Source organism: Sinocyclocheilus rhinocerous, unplaced genomic scaffold (genome assembly GCF_001515625.1).
Source record: "Sinocyclocheilus rhinocerous isolate Xijiao unplaced genomic scaffold, SAMN03320098_v1.1 scaffold171, whole genome shotgun sequence".
Lineage (NCBI taxonomy): Eukaryota > Metazoa > Chordata > Actinopteri > Cypriniformes > Cyprinidae > Sinocyclocheilus > Sinocyclocheilus rhinocerous.
In genome coordinates, this window is record NW_015642206.1 from 1004418 (window position 1) to 1018565 (window position 14148).

The 14148-nt window shown below is 35.6% G+C and overlaps 1 protein-coding gene across 1 annotated transcript in view; it reads left to right on the forward strand.

The window, feature by feature from the left end:
* Positions 1–14148, forward strand: part of LOC107755747 (ras GTPase-activating-like protein IQGAP1) — a 46938-nt gene continuing 32790 nt past the window's right edge. The window contains exons 1-2 of the mRNA XM_016572641.1: positions 1–339; positions 7158–7257. Of these exons, the coding sequence (XP_016428127.1) occupies positions 258–339; positions 7158–7257 (182 nt within the window). The 5' untranslated portion in view covers positions 1–257. The remainder of the gene's footprint in view (positions 340–7157; positions 7258–14148) is intronic.

Here is a 14148-nt window from a genome sequence, read left to right on the forward strand (position 1 = left end):
CAGTGTGTGCCGCGGGTGAGATCAGGGTGGCGTCACGCGCCAGCAGGTGGAGCCGCGGCATTCAGTGTCAGCTGAGCTTCAGCGCGAGCTCACGGGAGCTTTCATCAGGTTGACAGGCAAAGGAAGAGCCGCAGTAACCGAAAGCGCTTCACTGCAAATGGGCAAGCCGTTTTACTGGGAACCAAGGCTATGACAACAGGAGCAAATTTAGTTTTGTTCGCTTAAGAAAAAAGTCTGCAGTAAGTGTAAGAAAGTTCATGGTGGAGGCTCAGCAGAGTTTCAGAGGAAGCAGGATGTACCATGAAGACGGCGCAAACTCTCTCAGACCACGATATGGATGTGAGTAGAGCCACTTCACTTCATGTCAGTTATGAAACTAATCTTTAAATATGAAACTAAATGAGTGTTAATTGAATTTAAATGCACTGTAGTGCCCTGGACAGTTGGTCAGCAAGAGTAACGTTAGCTGCCACAGTAATCTGACATCTATGATCAGTGGAGTGGGTGGTTAGTTTGGTGTGCACATGTACATGCATAATATTGAGGAAATGTATATATTTCCTCAATTGTATGAATATACATGTAAATGTTATGTATAAATATGCAATATTTAGAAGCACACTGATGCTGACTTGCTTTAAAAATGAGTTCAATATGAGCTCATGTATTCAGGCAGATTTTGAATAATATTTTTGACTTGAATAAAGCCAGTTAACTTTTAGGTTATCTAAACAAGCATTTTTAGAGTGCATAAAATGTGTTTGAAGTTAATATTGCTGATTTATCAGCCTATCACTAGTTTTATTTAACATTATTATAAAAACAATCAAGGTGTTATAACTGCAAGGGAGTCATTTAAGGCCATTTCAGTTTATATCAAGATTTATGACTGAACTGACTGACTTTTCCAGTAAGATATAAAGTAGAAATGTGTGAAAATTGTATTTAAAAAAATCAGTCAAGAAGATAATAGATCTGATGATGAATCTGTCTATCTATAGTTTAAACTCAGTTGCCAATTATATTTCTGTCAAACCCACTTCCCATTTTTTAGTCTAGAAGGTGATGGGCTAATGATGACTTCTATTAGACATTGCACAATGAGCCATTACAATGTCTTCTGGGCCTTACAGATATGCTATATTAACTATTTTGTCTATCCAGCACTAGATCCCTGAACTTTCTCTGCCATGTCCTTATATTATGTTGTCTTAGAAAGGTGTTTGTGTATCCTTGGCATTAGATCTCATTCTGTGGCTTGAGCAAAGAGAAGCTCCATGAGAGTTTTCTCCAGTTAAACATTACCTCTGCCCTTTGTAAAAGCACCTGACAGTCTGTACAGTCCAGATATTTGAGGAATTCTGTTTAAGGAGTTTATCTGTGCAGGTTTTATTAAACACACAAATTGCACCATGCTGGTAGACATGGTGTTTTACTGTGTGTACATCTAGAATGATGAACAATGTTTAATATATTGTTTGCATAGCAGCAGACATTTGATTCTGGCATAAACTTCTAGTTGGTTGTGTATCAGAACCTGTTAGTTAAGTCTACCATATCAAATCAAGGTTGAGAGATGAACTAGCTAACTAACTTTTTGTCGGCTCATTATATGAAGTTTACTTAACTCTCTGTCAACACTGGCACAGAGATCACATTCCAGCTAAGCTACTGACAAGGCCACTGGTTTCATGTTGCTGATTTAATTTATTAATTAATTTGAATGAATGAATTATAATAATTATTATATTATAATGAATTAATTTTAATATATGCATTAATTTTATATAGAGTGTTTACATGAACCTTTTTGTTATTTATTGCCTTTGTTATTCTCAAAAATATTTTTTGCTTTTTGCAATTGGGACAACACATTTTCATGCTTCACATATTGAATTTAAAGGATTAGTTCACTTCTGAATTAAAATTTCCTCATAATTTTCTCACCCCCATGTCATCCAAGATGTTCATGTCTTTCTTTCTTCAGTCGAAAAGAAATTAAGGTTTTTGAGGAAAACATTCTTGGGTTTTTCTCTATATAGTGGACTTCAGTGGGGTTCACTGGGTGGAAGGTCCAAATTGCAGCTTCAGTGCAGCTTCAAAGTGTTCTACACGATCCCAGACGAGGAAGAAGGGTCTTATCTAGCGAAACGATCAGTCATTTTCTAAAAAAATGTTTTAACCTCAAACGCTCGTCTTGTTTAATTCTGCGTGAACTCTGTGCATTCCGGTTCATGACAGTTAGGGTATATCGAAAAACTCCTATCTCATTTTCTCCTCCAACTTCTAAATTGCTAAATTCTAAATCGTCCTACATCACTGTTTTACTGTTTTTTGTAAAGGGCGTTTGACCTTCTTTGCACGTTCACTTTGTAAACACTGGGCCGGTACTTCTGCAGCGATGTAGGACGATTTTGAAGTTGGAGGAGAAAATGAGATGGGAGTTTTTCAACCTACCCTAACTGTTTCGAATGGGACTGCACAGAGTACGCATGCGCATTGCAGAGCTACACAAGACAAGCGTTTGAGGTTAAAAAGTATATAATTTGTATTCTTTTTTTAGAAAATGACCGATCGTTTCGCTAGATAAGACCCTTCTTCCTCGTCTGGGATCGTGTAGAACGCTTTGAAGCTGCACTGAAGCTGCCATTTGGACCTTCCACCCAGTGAACCCCACTGAAGGCCACTATATAGAGAAAAACCCTGGAATGTTTTCCTCAAAAACCTTAATTTTTTTTTGACTGAAGAAAGAAAGACATGAACATCTTGGATGACAGGGGGTGAGTAAATTATGAGGAAATTTTAATTCAGAAGTGAACTAATCCTTTAACTCCAAAAGCTAGTACAACTATACCCTGTGTCTTAAGCTGTTTGCTTGAAGATACCCCAAAAAAGTTGGACCAAAGTCTGCATCACAGTGGACTCTTATTTTAAGATAGAATTAATCTTGAAAGTAAGCATACAGGAAATGACATCATATCGTGCAAGGATGACTGAAATGCCCTACACTGCATCTCATTGTCATATGAGGAATCTGTGGCCCATATTGATATGAGAGATTGGATGGCCACAGTTTACAAACAGACGTTCCCCTCACAACCGCTATAAGTGTGGTGCGGTTGCTGACACAGTTTACATTACCGTTCTCTTATGCTCACCAAGGCTGCATTTATTTAATCAAAAATACAATAAAAACAGTAATATTGTGAAATATTATTACAATGTAAAATAACTTCTTTTTTTAATTTGAATATTTTTTAAATATAATTTATTTATGTTGTGGCAAAGCTGAATTTTCAGCAGCCATTACTCCAATCTTCGTTGTCACATGATCCTTCAAAAATCAAGAACCATTTCTTATTATCAGTGTAAAAGTCTTTACTGTCACTTTTGATCAATTTAATGCATCCCTGTTGAATAAAAGAACCCAATCTTTTGTTACTGAAATGTGCCTCTGTTACTAATGTTGCTACATCAGATCTTAGTCAACAGGCTAAATCTACCCATTGATGTTTCCTCAAATGGCTGTTGCACTTCAGACTGCTGATGAGTCTTTCCTTGTTTATAATATTTTAAATGCAGAGCCACTTTTGTGAGAACCCACTTTTGTTGTCATGTTTTCAAAATATTGAGTTTATCGTCTGTGGGACAGATTGATGTGATAAGGCTGACCTACATAATGAAACCCCACAGAGGTTAACTGGCAAGCCTGAGCCTGTGCGTCAGGGTGAGAAATTTGCAGTGCTGTTTGTCATTACAGAATTGAATCTCATTTACTCGAACAAAGACCAGCATGGGATTGTGTGTCAGCAAGCTTAATTATTACTAGATGAGTGAGGATCGTGAAAACACTTGGTAGTTGGACACAGTCTTGTGCTCTGTCTGATTTTATCACATGTAAAAATGTGCTTCTCATTTCGTGTCAGAGCATCACACGTTCTCTTAGGTTTCTTTTTAATTGCACTAGTTTTTGTTGTCAAGCTGCTGCCTTTTTCTTGTGAGAGTGGATGTGACCTACTTCACCAAGAGTCATAATAAGTGTCATATTTTACTATTTTAATGATGTTTCAACTGGGCTCCACCAGGCTGTGGAGAAGATGCACTGTATATTTCAGTCAAGGGATGGGCGATCGTATAATCAAATAACTTATTAAACCAAGTGACGTGAGTGCCGCTACATCTGCTAGTAGACTGTTCTCAAAACCAATCATGAGCTCTGTGGTAAACACTACAGGTTGTGAACTTGTGTGCTGCTTTCATAGATGGTGTTTTGGTGAGATGTGGTTGGCAGTTGATCTATAAGCGTGTCATGTTGATGTGTTAAGTCACGGCATGTTGATCATCTTGCACAACATCAGCTTTGCACGGCTTCACTAATTTGATTTTTTTTTTCAGTGTAAATTCAAAATAGAAACACATTCAAAATCCAGTCCTGGTTTTACCTAGGACTGAATATGATTGTGTTGGTTGCATCATGTGATTGGTGAGTGTGTTTACAGTAAGTGGCAACAGCAGCTCCATGCCATTAAAATAAATGATTAAATAACAAGATAAAGTAAATGTCTAAAAAAAGTAATGATGCCCTTAAAACACTGAGCTTCAGTCACATTTAAATTTTTTTAAATGTTTCTGCATTGAACAAAATCAAACTGAATGGCATTTAAAATTTTTTTTAGCAGAAATACACTTTAATGCAAAACAATTTACAAATATACACTACTGTTCAAAAGGTTGGGGTGAGTAAAGAGTTCTTTTTTGTAATAAAATAGTACTTTTATTCAGTAGGGATGCATTCAGTTGATCAAAGTGACAGTAAACACATTTTTATTTCAAATAAAATAATTTTAAGAAAGACATAAGGATTTGTATTTCAAATAAATGCTGTTTTGCTGAACCTTTTATTCATCAAAGAATCCTGAAAAAAAATGTGTCACGGTTTTCACAAATATATTAACCCTTAACTGCATACCCTGTCATTCACTACCCTCTCCCTCCTTTATTTCTTAAATTTAGACATCAACCTTCTTAGTATTCCTTAGTCTATTCATTATAAACAATATAACCAAAAAAAGTAAACTTATAAAACAATGTCTGTTTCCTGATTAATTTTCTGTAAAAAGTGTGTAGGGTCGCTAGCGATTTGAGATATGTAATATTGTAAGTAGGGTTGGGTATCGTTTGAATTTTATCAATTCCGATTCCGATTCTGCTTATCGATTCCGATTCTTTTCGATTCCCAGTTTTGATTCCAATGTGATTTAATAATGATATCAAACATTCATCCTGTGTCTCTTTTTTGCAAACCATTTAGTTGCAGCTGAATACCACGAACAAATAATCTTTTGCATGGTTCAAAGACAAATACATTTTAGCCCCTTTTCGTCACCTACTGGTGTAACAATGTAATCGATAAATCTTCATTTGAAGCAACTACACGGACAAACCAAGTGATCACAACATTGATCGCACACAGGTTGAGGAATGAAACAGACGAATCATTGTCATTTAGGAATAGAATCACATTGGTGTTTGAATCGTGTTCGCGATCTTTAACAATCTATTAAATTAAAGTGCTTTGTCATGTTGGTGGTGACACCTCTCTTGCACGTTTAACTATTATATTATACTTAGCTTTTTTGGCTTCTGATCGCAAATGTAGCCAAACTTTGGAGCGCTTAGAATAGCGAGCAAGGTCCAGGCAGATCGCTAGGTCAGGTCCTCACAGATGAAGAAAAAAAAGCCCATAGGAATCGATAGGCAGCAAAAATTGAACTGACTTGAATGGCTTTACTGCACAGCAATTACTGTACACAATGAAATATAAGTGTCACTGTCATTTGATTGTGGATGTGGTGAATAAGCTGTCAACGATCAAAATACTGATTTTGAAGTCATTGAAAATGGTAGTTTTGAGAATATGTTTGAGATTGCGAATATGAGCCAGATGCTGAATTTACTGTGGAAATGCACTCTAAATATGACAGTGATGGTAAAATCATCTGCTCAAATTGAACCCTTCTAAGTTTCAAAAGGTAATAAGCTTTATTTTATTATTTTGTAACTGTTATTAAAATATCAGGAGAGTTATGCTATTGCAGCAATTAGAGATCCATCCGTGTCGGATATATAGGTCCGGGTCACTAAAGACCCGAATATGTAATAATGATTGGTGAAACATCCATTCATTTAAGGGTTAAGCAGCAAAACTGTTTTGAGATGTCAATAATTTGTAGTTAATGTGATAAACTCTAATAGGACACCTGTGTGAACTTGAGTCCACATCCACTATAATCACTTTGGGACAAGTTATTTAAAGGTCATTGGCATTGCATTGCAAAAATATATTAGCAAAGTTAGTTCTATGAAGAACTCTGGCATCAATTGTTTGCAGATGACACTTGATTTTGATAATTGCATCTAATGCAATACCATTCCACATGTGAATTAAATGTCCAAAATCTTTTTGAGAGAAAGGACAGTTAATGGCATGTCATCAATCGTTTCTTTGGCCCAATTACATCAAATGACTGATCAACAACTTGTGACCAGCTTAAGTCATATGTAAGGTGATTCCAGCTACTTTTAAATAAAGCGATTACGTTGAACTTGGCAGTCTTGTGAAGATGTGGCTGAGAAGTAATGTAGCAGCAATCACATAAAGGCCAACCACAAACAGTTTTTTAATGATTTCACGTACCGCTGACAGCGATGAGAGATGCTGATTATTTCTGCACACGTTTACTGTTTATTGTGTAAAATTACTCAAGCATACACGCAAATTCAGTGCGATTCACTTCATTCCTTCATTTCAAATTGCTTAAGCACTTTTTCCAGTTCATGCTACTGAAAGGCGATTCCAGTGTGACTTTAAATCAAAAGCAGTCTGAAACACATAGAGTCTGAATAAAATATAATTAGAAGAATGGGACTTGGCTATATGCTGTCGTATTCATTCATTGCCTTTTGTCATAGTTTGTAACTGGAGAGTCTAGTGGTAGTTGTGTTGGCTATGCTACAGTTACCTAAATTAACCAGGAGAGGAAAATGTCACGCTCAGCGTTCTGATGTGTTATTCCAACATTATGGAAAAATAACCTCTATTCTTGATATCGGGTGTTGCATTGTCCAACTGTTATTTTCCTTTGTTTATCCTACAGCCATTGTGGACGATGAGAGGCTGTCGGCAGAAGAAATGGATGAGAGGAGGATGCAGAATATTGCTTATGAATACCTTTGTCACCTAGAGGAAGCCAAACAGTGAGTCAAAGTATATATATTTCACCCAAATGAGTCATATGGACTATGCTTAGGGTCCTTCTCCTGAAAAAGGTTGAAGACCCCTTATGAACATGAACTTAAGTAGGCCTAATTCGGAGGTGATCCTGCCTAGCATGTGGCTGTGCTCACAGTGTGATAACTTATCAGTATAATGTGATACTGTAGTCTATTTGTGATCAGTCAATATTGTTTTTACCAGGATGGCAAAATAAATAAGCTTACAAACCTTTCACAGGAACTTGAAAACGCATATATGTGACACTGGACCACAAAACCAGTCTTAAGTTGCTTGGGTATATTTTTAGCAATAGCCCAAAAAACATTGTATGGGTCAAAATTATTGAATTTTTCTTTTATGCCAAAAATCATTAGGATATTAAGTAAAGATCATGTTCCATGAAGATATCAAAACTTAATTTTTGATTAGCAATATGCATTGCTAAGAACTTCATTTGGACAACTTTAAAGGCGATTTTCTCAGTATTTTGATTTTTTTTGCGCCCTCAGATTCCAGATTTTCAAATAGTTGTATCTCGGCCAAATAGCCAAATTGTTGTATCCTAACAAACCATACATCAATGGAAAGCTTATTTGTTCAGCTTTCAGATGGTGTATAAATTTTAAAATCTCAATAAATCTCAATTGTGTGTCAGGAGAATGTGCCACAGCCCTGACACTCTTTAGTTTAAAAAATGGGCCAAAACATCACTAAAATTAAATTGAAATAATGAATTTTAATGTTAATTGTCCCAATATGATTCTAAGAAATTAAACATTTGAAACCAGTCACTTCTCAATGAGCTCCCAGAATGTAACATTTATGGAAGCAATTCATATATAGGAAATAAATTTATGTATTTTTTTTTAGTATTTTTATGATGTACTTCAATGTGTGCGCTACTGTTCAAAAGTTTAGGGTCAGTACGATTTTTTAATGTTTTTGACAGAATCTCTTATGCTGTGATATTGTGAAAATGTTATTACAATTCAAAATAACTGTTGTGTATATGATTATATTTTTAAAAGTCATTTATTCCTGTGATGGCAAAGTTGAATTTTCAGCAGCCGTATCTCCAGTTTTCAAATGATCCTTCAGAAATCATTCTAATATGCTGATTTGCTGCGCATGAAATTTATTATTATCAATGTTGAAAACAGTTATGCTGGTTCATATTTTTGTGGAAACTGTGATAAATTTTTATTGCAGGATCTTTGATGAATAGAACATTCAAAAGAACAGCATTAATTGGAAATCTTTTGTAACATTATAAATGCCTTTACTGTCACTTTTGATCAATTTAATGTAAAATATGAATGTATTTTAAAATATTCTTATTGACCCCAAACTTTTGAACAGTAGTGAATGTTCAGATTATAAACCAGGCATATTGTGTGCATGGCTAGAACATTTCCAGTTGTGAGGGCTGGGTCTCGTTTTGCTGTTAAGACGCAGAGAGCCGTTAAATGCATCAGCAGTCATTTGTATCACTGGGAACTTGACCCACATCTGATGAAAGCATGAAAGAATGTGAGGGAGTATTGCAGTGTGCAATGTGCATTGTTCTGAGATGAGGACATTTTTTTCACTTCTCAACACAATAGTTCAAAATTCTGCGCAGTTCATCTGTTGACACAATGATAAAATTGTAAAATCAGAGCAAAGTGTGCAAGTTAATGAATTAATTAATCTGTTGTTACACATCCTGACCTTCCTGGCAGCACAGTCGTGACTTTGCTGCAAAGCCTCTGTTCTGGGAATCCTGTCGTGTTGGATCAGGATTATAAGGCTGGTCACTAATCTGCTTGTTAGCAAGGGAGTAACTTGTCATCCTTGTGTTCCACTCAGACCTCAAGAGTCACAGGTAGAGGCCCACAGGTCACGCTAAATATCTGACGCAGTCAATTAATATAGTGTTTTTTGTAAAAGCTACAAGTCAAGTAAAGAGCTTGCTAGCAGTTACCAAAATAAGTGAAACATTTACTGAGATGTTATTCAGAATTCATTACACCTGGCAAGGTTTAGGTTTTTAAATCCACATAGTAAAATATTTTCTTTATTTTTTTCATGACCGCATGTTTGCTTTCATGCATTTTATTTTTAATATTTTTTTAAATATTTTATATTTAATAAATCACACTCATTTCTTATTATTTTCTACTCAGCATGTGTATTAAAATGTTTTCTGAAGGTTCATGTGACACTGGAAACTGGAGTAATGGCCGCTGAAAGCTCAGCTCTGCCATAACGGTAATAAATTACATTAAAAAGACAGTAAAATAGAAAATTGTAATAATATTTCACAGTATTACTGCTTTTACTGTATTTCTGATCAAATAAATGTATAATTTATGCAACTGTAACTATATTACTTCCAGATCTATTGGACTGTTGTTGCAGCTGACAAACATTCTTTCTTACACAATCCCACCCCTCTTTCCAGCACTGTGACAGAGAAACTTTGTACCCGCCGACTTAAGCAAACAGAACATGTTATTTTAGATAGGGGGACCTAGTTGTGAAACTTTTTCCATTTCTAATTTTGTCATTGTGTGATGCCCTAAAGTTCATTAGTCACAAGAGTAATGTGTGAGCAACATGTCTATGATACGTCCAAGAGTATTTTGGTTAAGATGTTAATTAGACTTTATACAATTGTCTCCTTTTTCAGAGCTTATATTTCTCTTTCCCTGAGTCGAGATAAGAGACTTTTTTATAGTTTACTTTAATGTTTCAGTAACATTTTTTCATTCTAATCTTTCCAGGTAGTACTGTTGCTACTTGTCTGCTTTGTCTGCCAAGTACGGAAAAAGGGAAATGATATGTCTGACAGTTTCCACAAAAAATTTAAACTGCACAACTGTTTTCAACATTGATAATAATAAGAAACGTTACTTGAGCAGCAAATCAGCATATTAAAATGATTTCTGAAGGATCATGTGACACTGAAGACTGGAGCAATGTCTGCTGAAAATTCAGCTTTGCCATCACAGGAATAAATTACATAAATTGTATTTTAAAATATATTAAAATAGAAAACATTTATTTTAAGCTGCAATTATATTTTACAATATAACTGTTTTCACTGTATTTTTGATCAAATATATGCAGTACTGGTGAGCATAAGAGCATAATAATAGCATAAAGTGCATAACTTTTTAATAAATGGTCTGTTTCAAAACCCTCATGACAATTTCTAACTATTTTACATTTTGATCTTATTTGTATATTTTTTAATAATCTGCCCCAGTGTGTTAGGTTTAGGGGTTGACCTTCATGCTTAGTTTTAATTTTTGTAAATTTTTGTATGAATCAAATCATAGAAATTCAAACAAATTCACCATTTATAAAATAGTTATATTTTCTTGTAAGATTGGTTTGGTCCATTTTCTCTCACTTATGCTTCCAGCTGCCCTGTCACCCCCTCAGTAGGAAGCACACAGACCCTGTTTACTGCAGGTAATGGTTTTCTATTCAGTAGCATGTCAGACACATGCAGTCAGATAAATAGGTGAAAAGTCATAAAATAAGATGTTGACCTCTTTGCCTCAGTCCTATTCATCTGACAGTAAACTGCCAGAACCAATAGATATTTTTGGCCCATGCTTTGTTCCTTCCCCAGCTGAAGCAATAATATCCTACAGTGTGTTCCCTCTGTGCAGTTTTGCTGTTAGAACACTCACCTCAATACCAGTAATGCTGTTTTTTCTATTAACAGTATGTAAAACTGTTAAAGTAACTTATTAGTCAAAGCCTTTTATTATGAGTCATGGTCAGTCTGGAGCAGAGCTTTGAATGTTTCTTTCAGTTTGAACCCCTGCAGCCTAACAATCACAGGAAAGCGCTGCTTGAGGGCTATAAACAGTCAGATCTCTCATAGACAGTGTAACAGACGGCTGCATTGTTGGTAAAGAGCAGCGGGGACAGGGAGAGGTGTGCACAGCAGCCGGATACTCCTCTTCTGGTCGGGTCTGCCACATATCCTGATTCAGCAATGCTCATTTTTATTCTAAAAGGTGCAAGGCATTTTTTTTCCATTAAAGGGATGGTTTACCCCAAAATGAAATAATTTACTCACATTCATGACATTCCAAACCTGAATGAATTTCCTTCTTCTGTGGAAGACAAAAGAAGATATTTTGATGAATGTTGGTAACTAAACAGCTTCAGTTCCCATATGGTCAAAAATATAATGGAAATCAGTAGGAACTGAAACGGTTTGGTTACCAATGTTTCTCCAAATATATGCCAAGTTCTGTCATGAAAATCTAGATGGCGCAGTCTGATGGGTCCTTAACGATGATATTCACATTCACAGTTACATTTCTTGGCACAAGTTGATTGGTTCATGTTGCATACGCAGCCAATAAGCTTGCTGCTTTAAATTTAAATGGCTGGTTAGCTTTCACTAAAGCATTCGCAGTGCGCTTTCATAGTTCCTCTGAAACCCTCCACCTTCCCCAGCTCCACCTGTATAGATCTGCTACAGGTTATTATATATGCTATAACCTAGAAGTGTGGGGGTCTCTGAAGACAGAGAAGAAACTACTGTATGTTAAAGGTGAATAATAACACAGCATATATATATAATTAACCATTCAATGTTTGCATTTAAGGGCAGAAATATTGTACCTCTTTAAATTTATACAACAAACAATTCACCTCTTGATGAACTTAAGAAAAACCATTTGAGAACCACCTCACTGTAGTGTAGTAGATGTTTTACTATTACCGCAATGGCTTGAGGGGTTCAAAATGCTTAAAATTAACTTATATTTTTCCTGTCAGCTGTCTTTTACATCACAGCTCAATAATGACTACATTAATCATGGGTGACAAACTGAGCTGTAACTAGGCCATTTCTGCAGTGGCAATGGTTAATAGTGGTAATGGTCAACTGAAAATTTTTTTTTTTTTTTTGCATGATCCTTCATCAGTGCTGTTCATATGAAGTTCAAGACCTCTGTGAAATATAAACATTACTTATTGCAATTTTAATTTGTTTTCTGCTTTGAAATGCACATTTTATAATGGCCAATGCTCAGTTTTAGCATCTTTTACAGCAAGCTCTTTCTCATATAAAAGGCCACTATTGTTTGACCTAATATAGTTTTTTTCCTGTCATTCTCCTGACATGAAATCTTGATACTGAAACTGTATGTCACATTGTTGGTTAGATATCAATGATGTGATCACATGTATTAGTGTGATGTAATTTAGAGGCGCTCCAGCAGATGGGCTGTGTTGAAACAGAGCAGGTTTTGTGGGAGGCTGGGGAATTGTTGACACATGTCTGGGCAGAGTGTTGACTTTGCCATTGTCATTTCATCTATGTTGTCTTTAATTAAATCAACCTAAAGAGCTGGATGGACATGCAAAGAATGTCATCTTATAGTCCATTAGAGAGAAGCATCAGATATCAAAGAGGGTTTCTTTGATCGGAATCATGATGTAACCCACTATGGCATAATAAAAGCCAGTATCTCTTGATTCTCAGGGCTCCAGACAAAAAAAATCGAGTAAGGAGCCATTGGCTCCTATAAGAAAAAAACTTAGGTGCCAAATTATTTTTTAGGTGCTACAGAATAAACGTGTTTAATTTATTTTATTATTATTTTTTTTTTTAACATTTAAATCATACTGTCATGTGTTTATGTCTCATCTTTTCTTAACTTTATCAGCATTTTAATGCATCTTAGATGACATTTAAATTAAAGCGGGAACTAAATGTATTTTCCAACTTGAAATATAGGCTACAGTCACAAAGAATTGTTCATTACACAGAATCTGTACCAATATCATGGACCATAAGGATCACTTGGCCACTGAGTGTAGTTTGGGCTCCTCATCAATGTTGTCATATGTCTTTCACACATTCAGTCTGTTTTTCTTCATTAGTAAAATGCAATTTTATAGGAGTTGAATCACAACAGGTTAAGTAAAAATATTAATATGCAATAGCGCATAAATATAGCAAAATGCTCCTCTTTATAGTTATTTTTCTAGCCGAGTGTTGAGCTTATGGACACCGAATGGTTATTCTGCGTTGCAATGTTTACAAGCTTTAACCGTTTTCCTCAGTTTGACACACTGATTGAGCTTTTACATGAGACATTTCAGTAAGTTGTACTGTAGGCTCTCTTATAAAATAGCCTACCTTTTGATGTTAATTCATGTTCATTATGTACTATAGTAACGTTAGTAAAGAGAAAGATATAATGGGTTCACTTGCCGCTTGAACTGAGGCGCTAAAGCGATCGCGCCTGCCGCATTAAAGAGCGCCAAAACCGTATTTATTGTTTGAATTTCGTTATGAATTTGGCATAATTTTAAAGCTGATACTTTGTTTATTAAAAAGTAACAAAGCACAAAGCTTTTTGCGATTACTGGATGGCAAGTGCGCTTCAAATAATATGAAGTTCACGCATTAACAGAACACAGCATATAGACTAAGATCTTGATAAGAAGAAGCCATATTAGTAATGATTATAAACGAGAAATGTTAACGATATTGTCAATATCCACACAGCTGACAGCTTTACCTGTTGTAGTTTGTTCAAGTTGTGCACGAAATAGACACTGCTTTTGTGCACTTTTACTTGCACGTTTCTGTCATTTCGATCTCTCATGCTGCACAACTGAGCTGCGTTTAGCAGGTGTGTGCGTCAGCGCTGTGCAGCAGAGATGAGGTGTCACAGTTATGGACTTTTGTTTGTGTTCCTGATCTTCTGTCTTTTGTTCCTTTTGACCTAGTTTTCCTGAGTTGCCCTGATTAGTTCCTTCGGTTCCACCTGTGTTTATTAATTATCTCATTTGTCTCCTATTGTTTAAAGGGTTAGTTCACTCAAAAATGAAAATTAGGCTGTGTTTTA